The sequence below is a fragment of the Oncorhynchus tshawytscha genome, linkage group LG12 (assembly GCF_018296145.1).
Source record: "Oncorhynchus tshawytscha isolate Ot180627B linkage group LG12, Otsh_v2.0, whole genome shotgun sequence".
Classification (NCBI taxonomy): Eukaryota; Metazoa; Chordata; class Actinopteri; order Salmoniformes; family Salmonidae; genus Oncorhynchus; species Oncorhynchus tshawytscha.
The window spans coordinates 69107139-69127547 of record NC_056440.1 but is presented as its reverse complement, the minus strand read 5'-3'; the positions used below and the strand labels follow the sequence as shown (position 1 = coordinate 69127547).

Below are 20409 nucleotides of genomic sequence, written 5' to 3'. Positions count from 1 at the left end.
AAGGCTAAATCATTTGAAACATTTGTTCCACTGCACTTTGATCTACAGGGTCAGCTACAATGAATCTGGTTTACCAAGACATGATTCATATTTCAGCTCATTAAGGTTATTGACCATGAATATACTTATTACAACATGCATTAGTTTTAGTCTTCCCTGGCACACAGAGAAAATGTCATCCCATAATTAAAACCAAGGACAAATATTATTTATGATTGCCAACCATATGATTAAAAGAGCTATTAAAGTGGGAGTACATCATAAAAAAATGCTAAACATTCCAGTGCACGCGCTAGCAGAATGCTACTTTCAGATGTCTTTGAATAGTTCTGATGATTACAATTGTGCATGATGAGCAGAGCAGCATCGTCTGTGTTTAGCTAAAATTACATGGATATATAGATATGAGTATATTCTTGTAAACATTAATAATACAATCATTAATATACACCATTTTGTGTTGCGAGGCACAGGCTTGAGAGAATGGGGGTTGGCGGGGAAGCGAGTGATAGAGAAAAGAAGGAGAGAGAGAGAGAGAGAGAGAGAGAAAAAGAGAGAGAGACAGAGAGGTAGAGAGGTAGAGAGAGGTAGAGAGAGGTAGAGAGAGAGAGAGGTAGAGCCTGGTGTTATCAGACAGCTGGTATTGTGCCTTCCTCTCCACTAGCTACATAAACACCTTTTTAGTAACAGTCAGTGCTAAGAACTGGACCTGCAATAAACCCAGCCGCCTGCCCAGCCCAGGCCCACCTTCCCCGCGCATAAATACAGATTTGGAGGGAGAGCTGGGCTGTGCTGGGCTGTGCAGGGTGTTCACTACCAGAATCAAGGCAGAATTCCTTTCAGATGTAAGAGACCTAGAAGAGAGAGGGCTCTCCTCGTTTCTGCACTTTCCTTCCTCTCTCTTCTTTCCCCTCTCTTCTCTATCGCCCCTCATCTCTCCTCTCTTGACATGAACCCACTGCATGAGTAGGAAGCAGTGTCTCTAGTCTTATAGTTTTATATAGCAGACCACTGCCTAGTCTCTAACAGTAAACCACAGACACAAACAAAATTACAGACTGGGAAATGGGGTTGGAATTTAAAGAGAGGGCTCTGGACAGAGGCATTTTGACATAACAGATAAGGAAAGTGCAGAAAAGAACTAGGGAAAGCAGCCAAGAGCTTTTGTCTAATTTCAGAGTACAAGCCTGTTTCTTAGATTATGTATAGATTACGTATGTCTGATAGGAATAGAAGGATTTGTTAATCTCACTTTAAGACACTCTTTACAAGAGAGCGCTGTGGTTGTGAGTGACCTCAGCATCAAGCTTACCTTTAACTTCTCCCAGAAGATCACCGGTGTCGAGCCTTTCCATCTTCTCTTTCCAGTCTTTTGACAGAAGTGTTTCCATGCAACTGGATTCTGAAAGACATGGGAAAGAAAAGAGACCTTTTAAAATGCTTTCATTTTAAAATTGACTTCTCCAACGGATTTCTTTCAGGAAAGGGTACATCAAATCCAAATTCAATTTTTATGTATTTAGATTTTTACGATAATATACGATAATATTTTGAAGGTTCCAATTTCATTCATGTAATTTCAGTTTGAATTGAATTACTGGTATTTGTATAACAATGAAAAGGAGCCTGAACTTTTTCTTCTCATAACAAAATGGAGGTAGAGGAAATATGTTTCTAAAGAGAGGTGCTTTCTCTGTTGTCATTCACATGCCAAAAGTGTCCGTTTCTCACGCATGCCTCAGCACTCCAGTAATACTAACACAACTAACACACCCATCAACACTCCTTGTCAAATCTAGCTGTGTATGTTAATACAAACCTACACACTAAAGGTGTCTTGTCCCCAACGGTCAAAATAAAACATTGACAGCTTCTTGGTTAAAACAAGACAATGTCACTTGTCATTCAGAATGAATATTATTAATTACAACTAAAAACCATTCACTTCTTTCCCAACTGAATAGCTCTAATTACTGATGGTAGATGAAAACACATTCACTTCTTTCCCAACTGAATAGCTCTAATTACTGATGGTAGATGAAAACACATTCACTTCTTTCCCAACTGAATAGCTCTAATTACTGATGGTAGATGAAAACACATTCACTTCTTTCCAACTGAATAGCTCTAATTACTGATGGTAGATGAAAACACATTCATTTCTTTCCCAACTGAATAGCTCTAATTACTGATGGTAGATGAAAACACATTCACTTCTTTCCCAACTGAATAGCTCTAATTACTGATGGTAGATGAAAACACATTCACTTCTTTCCCAACTGAATAGCTCTAATTACTGATGGTAGATGAAAACACATTCACTTCTTTCCCAACTGAATAGCTCTAATTACTGATGGTAGATGAAAACACAACTTCTTTCCCAACTGAATAGCTCTAATTACTGATGGTAGATGAAAACACATTCACTTCTTTCCCAACTGAATAGCTCTAATTACTGATGGTAGATGAAAACACATTCACTTCTTTCCCAACTGAATAGCTCTAATTACTGATGGTAGATGAAAACACATTCACTTCTTTCCCAACTGAATAGCTCTAATTACTGATGGTAGATGAAAACACATTCACTTCTTTCCCAACTGAATAGCTCTAATTACTGATGGTAGATGAAAACACATTCACTCTTGAGCACCCATTGAAGACGGTAAAAGGTTAGACAGATAGATGGGGTGAGAGAGGGGGAGACCGACAGTATAGCCATGGTAAGGGCAGAGACAGTGCAGAGACATTAAGAAGGAGGTAAGGGTTGAGACAGGGTGTGTCCAAGCGTTCTCACAGCCGCCAGTGATGAAAACAATTAACATTTGTCCGGCTGACAATGAATCAGTGGAGGAATGGCTGGAATCTGCCATGCTGTCGTTGTGGTAGCTGATAAAGAACACACTGCTGGCCCAGCCGACCCGGGCCTCGCCGGTCCCCGCACTGCGCAGAGGTCAGCCTGTTCCCATCAAACACCACCCACCCCGTCTCTCCTCCCATCCCCTCCACCCTCTGCAAGTCAAACTGCAGGCTCCCAGGCACGCTGCCCCCTGTCTGAACTGCACAAAGACAGCCAGGCCACTATACCAAGATCCAGGATTAGCACTGAGCAGGGTCCTGTCTGTCTGTCTGTCTGTCTGTTTGTCTATCTATCTGTCTGTCTCCTACTCACAAAGTGGGGCTGCCACCATGGACATACCCACCAGCTGATGCCTGACTTACCAATGAGAGCAGTCCTAGATCTCCTCTCATACCTTCATACTATTAAGGTTAGATAGTTAATACTGCAAGTCAACTGTTCCGGAATGATGTCTACTCTCTACTCTCTGATGTCTATTCTCTCGTAAATATAGAACCATGCTGCTGTTGTTTCTAAGTCGGGCTCCGTGTTAACTGACATGACTGTTCCTGAAAACAGGAGCCCTAAACAGATTGTCTTCAAGTCATGTTGCCTGAAGATGACAACATGTAGTGTAAGACAGGGTTTGTTCACTCTGAAAGGGAGTAAAGGGCAAACAGAAAAAGCAGACATTGTTGCAGTTCATAGAAAGCCCTGGGCCTCCATCAGGAATGGTTTAACCACTCTCCTGACAATGGCTCATTTGTGGTCTCCTTCTACCAACTAAAGGGTATAATTCATAAGAACATACTTCTGGATGCCTTCAGGGATTGTCTTAGGAGTGCTTTGTGTTTTCAGGTTATAGTAGTCATCACATGCTCTGGAGGCAGTGGAACGAACAGAATACAATTATCATCTAGATCAAGATCTGTTGTGTAAAGATGTATCATTAAACAATACATTTGATATTTCATTTGATTTTTCATGTTTCAGATATATTAATTTACATTATACTGTACAAAATAGGAGACATACAAGAGAGAAAGAGAGCGAGAGAGAGAGAGAACAAGAGAGAGAGAGAGAGAGAGAGAGAGAGAGAGAGAGAGAGAGAGAGAGAGAGATCCTAAATGGTTTGGATCATTCTCCCATTATTATCCTCTCTCTTCCTCTGACTGAGGAGATGTAAACAGTTTAGAAAGTACACAGCTGATGATTCCTTTTATCTGGGGTGTAATGTCTTCACCCTTCACTTCCACAATCCAAACATGATACCTCACTATGAAAACACATCAAGTTCAGAGGGACTGGGAGACTGGGAGTAATAGGGGCTCAATGGTTAGCCTGCCTCTGTTTAACGTTGGCTTTCAAAAAGATCAAGTGGAGTGGCCATTTTGTTTGATTGTCCACTTCCTCCGTGGCAGAGAGGCCAACAGGACATCACAGGCTCAGGTCATTATAACATTACTTCTGCTTTATTGACTTTCCAATCCCCAACTCACAGTTTGTCCCCCTGACCCGGGATGAGAGAGGTGCAGTGTGTGTGTGTGTGTGTGTGTGTGTGTGTGTGTGTTGTGTGTTGACTCCCTGCTTCCCCGCCTGGCAGTGGGATCACAGACACACAGGGGTTGAGGGCAGGGGGAGTGACTGAGCTCCGCTTCTCTTCCATGGGCCTCACCCCTGGATGAGCAAGCTTCCTCTCCCTCCCGGACATATCCCCATCAACACACTCCCCCAGATAAAAGCCCTCCCTCAGTATAGATACACAACAACATCAACACACTCCCCCAGATAACAGCCCTCCCTCAGTATAGATACACAACAACATCAACACACTCCCCTAGATAACAGCCCTCCCTCAGTATAGATACACAACAACAGCAATACACTCCTCTACCGACTCAGGCAGAAATCAAATGTTTTATTTATTTATTTTATTTTAATACACAAACACACACTCACAAACTCATGTTAATATATACACACTTGCTTTCACACAAAACCACACACAGATGTATGTACATACACACACATCACCACAGATGCAGCTCCAGCACTTGATCATTAAGGAATGCACCAACTGTTGTAGATAATATGGTGCCAGCTCCCATTCTACTCCACCCCTCCCACTTTTCCCTCCTCCTCCTCCTCCTCCTCCTCCTCCCCTCCCCTGAGAGTGGCCGCTCCCTGACTCCTCCATACTGCACCTCCATCCCCAACCCTGGGCCAGACACAGCCTGCCAAGCCCTCACACAAGACAGCCTACAGCTGGAATGTGCAAGAGAACCTGCCTGCCTGCCTGCCTGCGCTTTCTCTTTTCCACCTGGGAGAATGAATAATGGCCTGGATTAGTGTATAAAATAACTTAGAAACACCTTTCAATGCTCCAACAGCTTAGAACCAAATAGGCATACCCAAATGAAAATATTGCTGTTGTAATTTTCAATCAGGCATACTTTAGGAAAACACACACAAAATGACACAGTCGTCTGGCTTATTTCACAGCAGTCTTAGAAAGGCTAAACCATTTTTAGAGGAATTTAGATTAATAGTAGTGTGTGTATGTGTGTGCTGTTTTAATTTCTCAAATTCCTGTCTGTCTTCTCTGGAGAGATTAAACATGCCAATGGAAACACTGTGTTATATCATAATAATAGGTAGTGTCATATTAAGATGTGAGCAGTAGGTGCACAGTGTCCATTTTTAGACAGAGCTTGTAACAAATCATACAACTATCACACCCCATTGGTCTTGTAATCAAAACCAGATATGTTTCATAGGAAAAGACAGAATATTCAAATCCAGGTGATTTATATTGAAGATCTTAAAACCAACACAAAGTTTATATTGTATGTTGCATTGTGGCTGTCAATATCAGTGGGTTTCTGTCTATCTTTGTGCGGATAGAGATACCAAAGTCTGCAGAAAGTGGAATCATGTAGTTGGCTTGTCATTGAAAAAGCTTAAACAAGATAAATTAAGAGTCCCTTTGAGCTTATTTTCTATTTTCCTAAAGGGACTCTTAAATATCTCCCTCTCTCTTTCTCCCTCTTCCTTCCTCCCTCTCTTTCTCCCTCTCTCCTCTGAGATAAAATGCTGTGCAGCTCTGGAGCAGCCCATTGAGACAGGATGAGAATGGAATGAAAACAATAGCTCTTATCAGACTCTTATTTACATTTTCCCAGCGTCCCCACGGCAGACAGCTCAGCTTGTCACTGAGCCCGGCCGGCCCCACTGGACCCGTACCAACTTCCTCCGTCCTCCGGCCCCGCCGATACCACAGGCCCCTGGGGACCCTGGCCTGGCAGCAACCCCCACTGCTCTGCCACTAGCACAGATAGCAACATACGAGACAAAACTACTCCAGAATGTTTCCGGAATGTGTTCCCCTGGAGGAGGAAGTGGGGAGAGGGCCCAGCTCCCTAAGACTGTTCTTTCACGGAGGGGTTTACGGAGCTGGATACAGGCCCCGCCCCATCTACACTTCTTCCAAGTTTCTTGCTCGTTTCCTAGCGGCACCATGTTGCAATATAAAGCCTGCCAATGACCTGATACTGCCAACTACAATATGTTTCTATCTACTATCTCCATTGTGGTCTGGTACACAGCTTGTTCATGCAGCTATCCTGTAATCTGTCTGATGTGGGTGAAAACTCAGAGGGATTGAGACACCTAGAGCAAAGATGAGCTGACTACATTAGACTTAGTCTTTCACTACATTCAAACAAGAACTAATGGTGCTCATAAATCTGAACAAAGGGATGTTTCTGGGCTAGTGTTTGGTATAAACAGGGCTTTCAGCACCTGGCACTGAGCACTGCCAGAATCCCATGTTGAACAGAAACCACAACAGTGTAACCCTAAGAGGCAGGTAAGCACTGCTGACAATCTCACCCCCAGCCTCTTTAGAAGATCAAATAAATAAAAGCTAATCTCTCTGTCTCTCTCAAACATTTTAAAGCAACCGTTTATAAATCTGAATTAGTGTTTTATTGAGCATATTGTAATAAGTTACTGTTAATAAAGTGAGTGCAAGCTGGTCATAAAGACTTCTGCATGTGCCAAGCTGAGGGAAAGTTGTTAACTAATGTATTGTTTTATTGCGGCCCTAAACAGAGTGGTTCAATCAGAGTATCATCGGATGCACCGCACGGTTAAGTTCCAATCACCAAGAGGAAAACACAGACGGCACAAATAAATACACTAACAAGCCAATCAAACCTTGTCAATTTGGATTTGAAATGGTCCGTAAAAATAATATCTTAATGATTCATGATTCATATCTACTTGGGAAATGACTTTAACGATTGGCATTGGGGTATCAACCAAGCACACATTAAATAAAGCCACGTGGGGCACGTTAAATAGGCAACCTCATGTCTCATATCTTCTGTGTGTTTTGTCATACAGTCGGAAGGATATACAGAGTGCGTTGTACCGGTAGGTCTCTTCCCAGGCATCATGAGACTGTGTTTTCCTCCCTGCGGGGGCAGTAGTCTCTGGGTGTCCTCCTGTCTGTCTCTCTGTGTCTCTCAGTGGGCCCGGTGGCCCTATGCCAACACATCTGTCCCTCCCGCCCTCCGCTCCGTGCCCTCACCACCCTGCCTGCCTGCAGCCTGCGGCCCACTCACTCACTCACACACCTATTGTAATCCCTCAACAGGAAGAAGCAATTCCCCTCATCAATCCTCCTCAACACTGAGACCCAGGCAGGACAGGGGGAGAGATCCTGAAGGATGACAACACAACACTGACCCGGCCAGGAATCCAGCCAATCAGCCAGCATCCCACTCTCTGTTTGTCCATCTATCACTGCTGCTGCTTCAACATACATACTGTAACAGCCACTGACAGTAGGTTTTATTTCTCAGGCTATGATATTCTCTATACAGATACTATATGTGACTAGTGGCTACTAGTGGAGTGTTTGTGTTTGTGACGACTCATTGTGGTGGAGGATGGAGAGAGAGCTATCTGTGAGAGTCACAGGAGACTCAGCATCAGCCCTGTATACAGTATTAGTGGTTAGAGCCTCCGGGGGAAACATGCCATTACTAAATCCATGATCAACTAACATTGGCCAAATAAGTTATTTTCTCCTCAGTACGGCAGAGCCTTATAAACAGAGGCTGTGGGCTGGATGGAGGATAGCTTTTATTAAGGGCCCAGCGAGAGGCAGTGTTTTAGAGTAGGAGTGCTCTCAGTGAGCTAGCTAGAGGACTCGCTGAGTTGGAGGACACACTTGTACAAATAGTGGTAGTTAGGTTCATAATTATCTTCAGAGAACTTTTAGAGTGCTTTTAATAATATTTGAAAAAATAAATTATCCTAGACTGAAAGCGTTAGGCTGAAGCTATAGGTGTACAAATATGTCAAGGTTAGGAGGATAAAGATGTTTGCGTTCAAATTGGTGAGGAAAACAAGTCCATTTGAAGCTATTCTTCTCCACTCTAAATTAAAATACCTCATTCTATTATCTATTTAACTCAGGGCTGAATTTGTAACCCTGAGAATCGCTCAGTCAGATCCAGTTCTAGACAGACAATATGAATCCCGTTCCCCAGTCTCTCCTCTCCCCAATCTACCTCACTCTGTATGGACCCGTTCCCCAGTCTCTCCTCTCCCCAATCTACCTCACTCTGTATGGACCCGTGCCCCAGTCTCTTCTCTCCCCAATCTACCTCACTCTGTATGGACCCGTTCCCCAGTCTCTCCTCTTCCCAATCTACCTCACTCTGTATGGACCCGTTCCCCAGTCTCTCCTCTCCCCAATCTACCTCACTCTGTATGGACCCGTTCCCCAGTCTCTCCTCTCCCCAATCTACCTCACTCTGTATGGACCCGTTCCCCAGTCTCTCCTCTCCCCAATCTACCTCACTCTGTATGGACCCGTTCCCCAGTCTCTTCTCTCCCCAATCTACCTCACTCTGTATGGACCCGTTCCCCAGTCTCTTCTCTCCCCAATCTACCTCACTCTGTATGGACCCGTTCCCCAGTCTCTTCTCTCCCCAATCTACCTCACTCTGTATGGACCCGTTCCCCAGTCTCTCCTCTCCCCAATCTACCTCACTCTGTATGGACCCGTTCCCCAGTCTCTTCTCTCCCCAATCTACCTCACTCTGTATGGACCCGTTCCCCAGTCTCTTCTCTCCCCAATCTACCTCACTCTGTATGGACCCGTTCCCCAGTCTCTCCTCTCCCCAATCTACCTCACTCTGTATGGACCCGTTCCCCAGTCTCTTCTCTCCCCAATCTACCTCACTCTGTATGGACCCGTTCCCCAGTCTCTTCTCTCCCCAATCTACCTCACTCTGTATGGACCCGTTCCCCAGTCTCATTCTCTCCCCAATCTACCTCACTCTGTATGGACCCGTTCCCCAGTCTCTCCTCTCCCCAATCTACCTCACTCTGTATGGACCCGTTCCCCAGTCTCTCCTCTCCCCAATCTACCTCACTCTGTATGGACCCGTTCCCCAGTCTCTTCTCTCCCCAATCTACTTCACTCTGTATGGACCCGTTCCCCAGTCTCTTCTCTCCCCAATCTACCTCACTCTGTATGGACCCGTTCCCCAGTCTCTTCTCTCCCCAATCTACCTCACTCTGTATGGACCCGTTCCCCAGTCTCTTCTCTCCCCAATCTACCTCACTCTGTATGGACCCGTTCCCCAGTCTCTTCTCTCCCCAATCTACCTCACTCTGTATGGACCCGTTCCCCCAGTCTCTCCTCTCCCCAATCTACCTCACTCTGTATGGACCCGTTCCCCAGTCTCTTCTCTCCCCAATCTACCTCACTCTGTATGGACCCGTGCCCCAGTCTCTTCTCTCCCCAATCTACCTCACTCTGTATGGACCCGTTCCCCAGTCTCTCCTCTTCCCAATCTACCTCACTCTGTATAGACCCGTTCCCCAGTCTCTCCTCTCCCCAATCTACCTCACTCTGTATGGACCCGTTCCCCAGTCTCTTCTCTCCCCAATCTACCTCACTCTGTATGGACCCGTTCCCCAGTCTCTCCTCTCCCCAATCTACCTCACTCTGTATGGACCCGTTCCCCAGTCTCTCCTCTCCCCAATCTACCTCACTCTGTATGGACCCGTTCCCCAGTCTCTTCTCTCCCCAATCTACCTCACTCTGTATGGACCCGTTCCCCAGTCTCTTCTCTCCCCAATCTACCTCACTCTGTATGGACCCGTTCCCCAGTCTCTGGACCCTCTCCCCAATCTACCTCACTCTGTATGGACCCGTTCCCCAGTCTCTCCTCTCCCCAATCTACCTCACTCTGTATGGACCCGTTCCCCAGTCTCTCCTCTCCCCAATCTACCTCACTCTGTATGGACCCGTTCCCCAATCCCTCAGTCTCTCTCTCTCCCCAATCTACCTCACTCTGTATGGACCCGTTCCCAGTCTCTTCTCTCCCCAATCTACTTCACTCTGTATGGACCCGTTCCCCAGTCTCTTCTCTCCCCAATCTACCTCACTCTGTATGGACCCGTTCCCCAGTCTCTTCTCTCCCCAATCTACCTCACTCTGTATGGACCCGTTCCCCAGTCTCTTCTCTCCCCAATCTACCTCACTCTGTATGGACCCGTTCCCCAGTCTCTTCTCTCCCCAATCTACCTCACTCTGTATGGACCCGTTCCCCAGTCTCTAATCTACCTCACTCTGTATGGAAAACAAACTTACAAAGTCAAGATTTACAAAAAGATTCTCACTAACTCTGAGAGAATCTTGTGAATATCTTAATCACAGAGGCAGTAAAAACAAGACCCCATCATCGCAGCAAATAAAACACAATAATTACAAGAAGCCGGCAGAAAAGTGAAATGCAGTGAGAAAACATGTTTTGTCATTCCACCGGTAGTTCCAGAGACAACAGCTGTTGGATGAGGAATGCAGATCCTCCTGAAGTCTCCATAATCATGGCCTTATTGAAGGGAGGACAAAAAGGGCACTAATTGCAAGGGAGCAATCTAAACGTAATAGGTTACACACTCCCGGGCGGCATTGCACAATGCAAACGCTAAAGAGAGGAGAGAGAGAAAAAACAACACTATTCTGTGTACAACAGTGGCATCGTTGCTCATTTTCAGGCAATTACCTTGCCTCCTTGTCAACAGTTTTAATAACCTCTTATCATTTCCACAAGACTTTTTGCTTCAGTTAAATAATTTCAGCTCTTTAATATGCAAATGCAGCCGTTGGCATGCATGGGTGAAGAGGCCTGGCTCCTTAAGATGTGCCAGTACATTGTGGAGCACCTGCACCTCGGGAAAGGCTTGATTTAATTGACACCTAATACTATTCATTATTCCACTTGGTGAGCATCCCTGTTAGTCACCTGTAGGCTCCCCTATAGACACCATCCCAGCTTGACAACCGCCACTATAAATAGAACACAACCAGCCTGGGATATTCTGCAACCCAGGCTCATGGAGGAACCCCTCACACACCCTTATGTCCTTACACACTCACGTCCGTAAGCCTGAGGGGTGGGGTCTGGGCTCTCTGTTACAGGTCAGGTGTCATTGGAAGATTTTGCTCTCCATGCCCTCCATATCCATGAGGATAACGTTAAATAATCCCTGGCCTGTGCACACACACACTTAAAGGACCTTGAGAGCCTAAAGGTCCACCTGGATGTACTAAACCAGAAGACATTCTAAAGAGGGCAAAAGCTGCAATCCTCATGTACAGTGGTATGTGTGTGTGTAATCATAGACCTAAACATAGACCTAAACCTAAATCTCCAGGATGTTTTAACGAAAGGTGTATTTGTAATAACCTGCTGTAGGTTAGTAGGAGAAATGTCCTGGTTGGCCAGGGGCTGTTAGTGCTGAGGTAACCACTCGTCCTGCTTTCTCTTTATCCATAGGAGCCGAGGTGCTAAGCCTACAGCAGTGACCCAGCCATTCCAGGCTCTGGTATCCAGTACCCGCCCACGGCTCCACAGCGGACCTCTATATAGGACACGTGTCTATCAAGCATACTGTATAATAATGAACCGTCCCCAAGAGGCTTCACCTCTTCAGCAGGGCAACACATGACCTCTCCCAATCCATTTTACTGTGGGACTTTGTGGCAATCAGCCTTGAATTATTAAAGTGAGCAGTGAGCAATGATCAATTCATGCATCCCGGCCCGTCGTCCACGAAGCAGTACTTCAGCAGAAACTACACAGAGAACACTGGGAAATGCTTCCAGACAATGTATATAAATGTGAAATATGTCAGGCCTGATATGTCAATAATGTAAACTGTTAAGGCTGAGGCGAAGCTAATCCAAAGGAAATGCTAGTCAGAGGAAGTGGGTGAACATGCTAAAGCCCAGTTAGATTCCCTCCTTCATTAAGTGTGTAAAAGCGTGAGATTTCTGCATTCTCTCCATCCTGTCTAGACCAGAGGGACTGGCTGGGGAGCAGCATCTGGCCAGCCTGTGTACATGGAGAGGAGTGCCAGCTACCTTGCCCCCTAGGAGTGGGTCTCTGTGCAGCCTGTTATGAGATAGTGGTGACCATATGAAAGAACTGTGTGAATTATAAATGTGAGCTGGTCCACAGGAGAAGAGAGGAAAGGCAGGCAGTGAACACCGCAGTACTGCCAGCCAGCAATCTGAAAGGGCCCCTGGCCAGAGAAGGGCTTGGATGCCGCTTAAAACACAACCATAAAGCTCTCTTATCTACATGAAAGAGAAAATACGAAGTTGAAATAAGAAAAAAGAAAGTAGCAAGAAGCTTGGAAGTATGTAACTCAAGGAACCTGGAGAAGGAAGAGGGGAAAATCCAATCAAAACGTAGTGAGGGGAGATGAGGAGCCAAGATAAACCAGGACTCAGAGCCCCCAAAACTGCAATCTCCTCTTAAGCCGGAGAGTGGCAGCTGGCAGAACAGCTGGTGAATAGGATTAATGTCAGAAGAATGAAATAAAACTCAACATATGTCCGAGCCTGAGGTGTTGGGACTGTGCGTGATTGTGCCCCCGATGGATGCCATGTGTGCAGCTGGAAGGAGCCAGCCGCTGTGCTCTGCTGTGCCGTGCTGCTCCACTGTGCTCCAGACTCCAGCTCCTCTCTCTCTCTCTCTCTCCACCCCACAAGGTCACTTTTAACAACTACCACCATTAAATGCTTGGATAGCAAAATGTACTTTTTCTCGCCCCCTCTCCTCCTCTCTCCTGCCCTGTTAAGGCAAATGAGGCTGTTGCTCTACTACATTTCTAATAATAATAATTTAATTAAAATTTGTATTAATGTGTAACACAAGGTCATCAGTAGGGTTCAGAGCTTATTCCAGGATGCTCAAGGTACAGTAATTGGAAAGTTTAAGACATAATTTTTCTGGTATTTCTACGTTTATAGAAATAACTGAAAAGCAAAGTAAAAAACTGAAAAGCAAAGAAATAATCAAATGTTTACCTCCTTCAAAGAGACTGCCTTGAACCATAAAAGAGCACATTGAATACCTTCTAAAGTCACACAGCCTGTAGCTACACCGCAAAGTTTATCAACTGATAATGAAGGCTTATTCAGATAGGAAACCAAACAATAAGAACATGTAATGAACACCTTGCTGAAATGAAGTAGAGACAGCTTAAATCACACATTATGATAAACATCAAAATAAGCAAGTCTGTTTTCGGAGGTAAATAAATGAAAAGTAAAATGACACGGAAGGAAGGAGCCCGTGCTGATGAGGGTCTCAACACTGTGAAGATGAGCATTACAAGGGAGATGTAGACTTCATTTCAATTTATAATTTCCATTTGATGTCGGTAATCATTAGGGTCCACACACTGTAATAAATTATAATAATTTCACACAAGAATTAAATTACTGGGTACCTTGCAGAGGAGATGATTTTTGTTGGGTACCCTGCAATCTAACTGTCAGATATAAACTCTGCTGCTAATCAATGCTCCAAAACATTCCCATTTATTCATCTGTGTTAAATGAATAGAAGTGTGTGGATAACGCTGCTTACTGTGATCATGGCCGCTCAATGGGATTTACTAAATGAATGTGTGCCTGAGACGGTACAAGGACAAAATCTTCATCGGATCCACATGAATGATTGAAATGTGCAGTGAAGCCAAGTGTCTGGCATAGCCCCCCAAACTTTATTTGATCTGAAACGTTTAGTGGCAACGCCGATGTGCTTCACAGATTACTCTGCATTATACACAGAATGTAAATGCTGCCTTAATTAAAAAAAGAAGAGATACTAAAGTGAAAAAAGGAAGACTTTACAAGCATGGTAATAGTGATATAATGTTATAACGTGCTCTCCAGGTCCATCCAGGATATTTCATCCATGATAATTACAGGTGCATACTATGCTTTTAGGCTCAATATTACTTTACTTTATTTTCAGTGTGTGATGGTGTGAGTGTACATGCGTATGTGTGTGTGTGTGTGTGTGTGTGTGTGTGTGTGTGTGTAGACATGTTGAGAACATGCAAAAGCATATACAGTACCTGGTACCGTACATATAAATTCAACAAGATGACTTTATATATAATGATTTAGGACATACAGTGCCTTTGGAAAGTATTCAGACCCCTTTTTCCACATTTTGTTAGATTACAGCCTTGTTCAAAAAAAATAAATAAATTGTATTTCATTAATCATTAATCTACACACAATACCGCATAATGACAAATCTTTGCTAAGTTATAAAAAATGAACAACAGAAATATGACATTTACATTAGTATTCAGACGCTTTACTCAGTATTTTGTTGAAGCACCTTCGGCAGCTATTACTCGATTCTTCTTGGGTATGACGCTGTATTTGGGGTGATTCTCCCATTTTTCTCTGCAGATCCTCTCAAGCTCTGTCAGGTTGGATGGGGAGCGTCGCTGCACAGCTATTTTCAGGTCTCTCCAGAGATCTTCAACTGGGTTCAAGTCCAGGCTCTGGCTGGGCCACTCAAGAACATTCAGAAACGTGTCCCAAAGCCACTCCTGCACAACGCAGGAGTGGCTTTGGGACACGTTTCTGAATGTTCTTGAGTGGCCCAGCCAGAGCCTGGACTTGAACCCAGTTGAAGATCTCTGGAGAGACCTGAAAGACTTTACAAGCATGGTAATAGTGATATATGGCTGTGTGCTAAAGGTCGTTGTCATGTTGGAAGGTAAACCTTCACCCCAGTCTGAGGTCCTGAGCACTCTGGAGGAGGTTTTCATCAAGGATCTCTCTGTACTTTGCTCTTTTCATTTTTGCCTCTATCCTGACTAGTCTCCCAGTCCCTGCTGCTGAAAAGCACCCCCACAGCATGATGCAGCCACCACCATGCTTCACCGTAGGGATGGTGCCAGGTTTCCTCCAGACGTGATACTTGGAATTCAGGCCAAAGAGTTCAATCTTGGTTTCATCAGACCAGAGAATCTTGTTTCTCATGGTCTGAGAGTCTATAGGTGTCTTTTGGAAAACTCCAAGTGTCCTGTCATATGCCTTTCACCGAGGAGTGGATTCCGTCTGGTGGAGTGCTGCAGAGACGGTTGTCCTTCTGGAAGGTTCTCCCATCTCCACAGAGGAACTCTAGAGCTCTGGCAGAGTGACCAACGGGTTCTTCTCCGTGACCAAGGCCCTTCTCCCCCGATTGCTCAGTTTGGCCGGGTAGCCTGCTCTAGGAAGAATCTTTTTCCATTTAAAAATGATGGATGCCACTATGTTCCGGACCTTCAATGCTGCAGACATTTTTTTGTATCCTTCCTTCTGTGCCTCGACAAAGTCCTGTCTCGGAGCCCTACGGACAATTCCTTCGACCTCATGGCTTGGTTTTTGCTCTGACATACACTGTCAACTGTGGGACCTTATAAGGTATCTTTTTTAAAGTTTTATAAATTAGCAAACATTTCTAAAAAAAACTGTTTAACTTCGTCATATGGGGTATTGTGTGTAGATTGCTGAGGATTTGTATTTATTTAATCCATTTTACAATAAGGCTGTAACATAACAATGTGTGAAAAAGTCAAGGGGTCTGAATACTTTCCAAAGGCACTGTAAATATTCAAATAAAACTTTACTTTGTCTAATTAAGGGGCGCCTATTTGCTATTGCAGTCTGTGACATTCTCAGTTTCTACCAAGCAGCAATTAAAGATGTTTATGAACCAGCTCTGTTTACTGGGATGTCAGAGTTCAGGATGTGCACACATTGCTCTGTGGACGGCGAGTCCAAAGGTCACTATTTTTAGATGACGACCTCCATTCTCTAACCCATACCGCACACACACACACACACACACACACACACACACACACACACACACACACACACACAGCCTCAAACTGCCTCAAACCGTCTGATATGTTTTAGTTTACAAAGTAATTGAGCCATGATCTGAACAACTGGTACAGTGCCAAAATATTAAATTGGTTAAGGCTAAGCAGCACTGCATGTATAAATGTTCTCATATTCAAGGGCTCAAGCAGTTTTTGTATTGAATATCTCTATCTCTGAGACTGAACACAATTAACATTTATGATGCTAGGCCAGCCAGACCAGGGAGAATTAGGATGATGAAGTAACCATGGTACTTCAAAGGTTAAGAATTCCAATTTCTAGGAATTCCCCTTCGCTGGCCCACAGCTAAACGTCTCAATGCACTATTGTTCCAAAATGGTTCTGCAACAATGGGAGCCGTATTTTCCTTTGAAACAAGCCATCCCCTTTCTCTGGGATACAGAGCCACACGGACTGAGACAAGCTGTGCAAGGATGGAAGAATTCAGATCTCATGTGAGCTCATTGCCCAGCCATGACTTTAACAAAAAGTTAACAACAGAAGTCTTATGGTAGCCGCCATGAAGCCAACTGGCACCCAGGAGAGAACTACAAACAGGCAGGAAGAGTGAGAGAGAAGAGGGGAGGGGAGAGAAGAGCGATGGAGAAATTGGGGTGCCTCAACACACAAATCACTAATTGCAGCATTATGATAAGATAGAGGAAAATGTCATTCCAGCCCAGCGATCATTAATTATAATCCAGTCATAACTTTAACCTATCATTGGAACTTCATGACATGTAATGGATGCCAGGGTCTTAAAACATATTAACCACTCGACCTCCGCAGGCTTAAAATTATATCGGGGGCACTCCCAACTAGAGATGGTGTTCGCCGAATAATTATAATCATCAGCACTCAAGCTTTGCACCGCAGTAAAACATGTTCCTATCCGTTTCTTCTGACATCCTAATCTCATCTTTTGGCACATGTGAAATGTTATTGAACAGGGTGGGAGAGAACGAGAGTGAGGGCAGACATTTGTTTTATCACAAGTGATTAAACAGTCTCTCTGTTCAAGAGGCAGACATCAAAGTGGAGTGTAAAATATTCATGCTCAGTGTTAGGTGGAAAACAATGCAAATATTGTACAAGGAGGATCTGTGTAATCTGTCATGTCTGCCTGTACCAAGGCAGATCTGCTAGCTGGATGGCTGACGTACCATAGTCTTATAAAACAAGCATGCGATGTGCCCTGAAATCATTAGCAGGCCACAGGGGCCGTCTGTGCCCATGGTGTGGGTTACATTGACACTATTTTCATCCCCGGTCAGATGACACCAGCTCTTTTGTCCAGTTATGTGTGGAGAATGCCTGGGAACCGAACGCCAAGGCTTGAACAGCGATACTGGGCAGAGACTTTCCCAGTATAACCCCTCTCAGACACACGCACACACACACGCACACACACACACACACACACACACACACACACACTGTCCATCCACACACACACACACACACACACACACACACACACACACACACACACACACACACACACACACACAACCCTGTTCTGATGTCCTACTGTCCATCCAACTGGCCCTCATCCCCAAGTTTCCCCCTGTCCTGTCAGAAGCTCTGTTGTGCCAATGGCCCCTACCCCCCCCTCCCATCTCCCCCAACCTCCAGTCTGATTACGTAAAGCCTGTCCATATCGGTCCCTGTTCTGCATAAAGGAGTCTGCTATTTCCAGATCTACAGCTCCAGCACAATGACAGATTTAGGAGCATTAATGGGCTCTGCCTTCTTGTGTGTCAGCATTCTGCCCTCACTGTAGCATTCCAAATACTGAGGGGTCACATAAAACAGCCAGGCTATAAAAGCTGCTGAAAGTGTAGTCTCCAGTACACTCCTATTCTATACAAACTGTTATTCTACACTGTTTTGTCTTTTAGTCTGTTTAAAGTAACACTGAAATTCATAAAACAAAATACATAAAAACTCTTCCATAGCTTCATTTTTAAAATGAATCACTATTTTCAGGATAATTGAGTCCCAATCCATTATGGTTGGCTGTACTATAGGTCTGAGCCAGAGCTGAGATCCAGCTGATGGGATGCACCTATGGGGAGTGTGTCTGAACACAAACAGTCCTCTGTAAGGCCCTGGCTGTGATTTGTCTCCCTAAGACACCCGTTTCCTCCTATCAGGGGGATCCTGTGCAGCCACTGGGCCAGCAACACAATGGGAGCGTTGTGCTCCTCAGGCGCAGGGGGACAGAGTCAACAGCTGAATCCCGAGAAGATGGCTCTCAGAATGCTTCACAGCAGTTGCTACTGTTGACTAATGGGAATATGAGAAGAGGGAAGGTGATCCCAATGCAGCGAAGAATGGCACACTGAAGAAGCAGCTGCTTGTTTTGTCATCTCAAAGAGGGAGAGCTCCACTTTAGACGGATCTAGCTGCAACCCCCCTATGCTGTTCTTGTTCTGTCAGGACTCCCCCTCCTAGGAGGCAGTCGTGGTGTGGTGTGTATGGGTTCTGTTTGGACTGCATACTAAATCCATCGTTCAGAGAAGGCAGGCTGGAGAGTGAGAGTGGAGCGTGCTCCCTTTGCCCCACACTTAGCCATGTCATTTAGCTCTGGGCTCTGTTCACTGGCCTGGCAGCAGAGGGGCAGTGCTGTGGCAGGAGAGAGAGAGTGAGAGGGGAGGGGGAGATGAGGGAGGAGTTTTGGGGTGAGAGGAAGGGGAGGAGTAGCAAGTGGTGGATCTTTTGGTAAAAGTTCATATGTCAGGCTGGCAGGCTGCCCGCGGCGTACAGCCTGAAAAATCTATTTAACGTCTGCTTCACAGGGTGACAAGAGGTTTGATTGGCAGAGTGCAGAGAGCAGCTTTTGATCATGTGTCCTAACAAGTGATTCCAGCTCATGTCTCTTCAGCCTGAACAGCTCCACATTACCTATTCAAACAAAAGTGACAGACCAGAGCACTGCTCCACAGGGCTGGCAGACCACGCCATGGGCCAAGAATGAACATAGGCACACACATAGAGAGAAAGAGAGAGAGAGAAAGGCACACACACACATACAGTGCATTCGCGAAAGTATTCAGACCAGTTGACTTTTTCCACATTTTGTTACATTATAGCCGTATTCTAAAATGTATTAAATCGTTATTTCCCCCACATCAATCTACACACAATACCTCATAATGACAAAACAGGTTTTAAGAAATATTTGCTCATTTACAATAAAATAAATAAACTGAAATATAATATTTACATAAGTATTCAGACCCTTTACTCAGTACTTTGTTGAAGCACCTTTGGCAGTGACTACAGACTTGAGTCTTCTTGGGTATGACGCTACAAGCTTGGCACACCTGTATTGGGGGAGATACTCCCATTCTTCTCTGCAGATGCTCTCAAGCTCTGTCAGGTTGGATGGGGAGCGTCGCTGCACAGCTACTTTCAGGTCTCTCCAGAGACGTTCGATCGGGTTCAAGTTCGGGCTCAAGGACATTCAGAGACTTGGCCCGAAGCCACTCCTGCGTTGTCTTGGCTGTGTGAACCTTCGCCCCAGTCTGAGGTCCTGAAAGCTGAGGTCTCTGAAATCTCCCAGCCCCTGCCGCTGAAAAACATCCCCAAAGCATGATGCTGTCACCACCATGCTTCACCGTAGGGATGGTGCCAGGTTTGGCCGGGTGGCCAGCTCTAGGAAGAATCTTGGTGGTTACAAACTTCTTCCATTTAAGAATGATGGAGGCCACTGTGTTCTTGGGGACCTTCAATGCTGCAGAAATGTTTTGGTACCCTTCCCCAGATCTGTGCCTCGACACAATCCTGTCTCGGAGCTGTACAGACAATTCCTTCAACCTCAAGGCTTGGTTTTTGCTCTGACACTGTCAACTGTGGGACCTTATATAGACAGGTGTGTGCCTTTCCAAATAATGTCAAATCAATTGAATTTACCACAGATGTAAACAGTTGTAGAAACATCTCAAGGATGATCAACGGAAACAGGATGCACCTGAGCTCAATTTCAAGTCTCATAGAAAACGTTTATTAATTTTTTTTTACCCCCTTTTCTCCCCAATTTCATGGTATCCAATTATTAGTAGCTACTGTCTTGTCTCATCGCTACAACTCCCATATGGGCTCGGGAGAGGCGAAGGTCGAGAGCCATGCTTCCTCCACAACACAACCCAACCAAGCCGCACTGCTAGTTAACACAGCGCGCATCCAACCTGGAAGCCAGCCGCACCAATGTGTTGGAGGAAACACCATACACCTAGCGACCTGATCAGCGTGCACTGCGCCCGGCCCGCCACAGGAGTCGCTAGTGCGT

The 20409-nt window shown here is 45.1% G+C and overlaps 1 protein-coding gene across 1 annotated transcript in view; it reads right to left on the bottom strand.

Moving 5' to 3' along the window:
- Window positions 1-1312: 1312 nt before the first annotated feature.
- The window catches only part of LOC112249281 (transcription factor SOX-6), a gene marked incomplete at its 3' end in the record, with an annotated part of 43183 nt that continues 24086 nt past the window's right edge, over window positions 1313-20409 (bottom strand). The window contains 1 exon segment of the mRNA XM_042330995.1: window positions 1313-1402. Within this exon segment, the coding sequence (XP_042186929.1) occupies window positions 1313-1402 (90 nt within the window).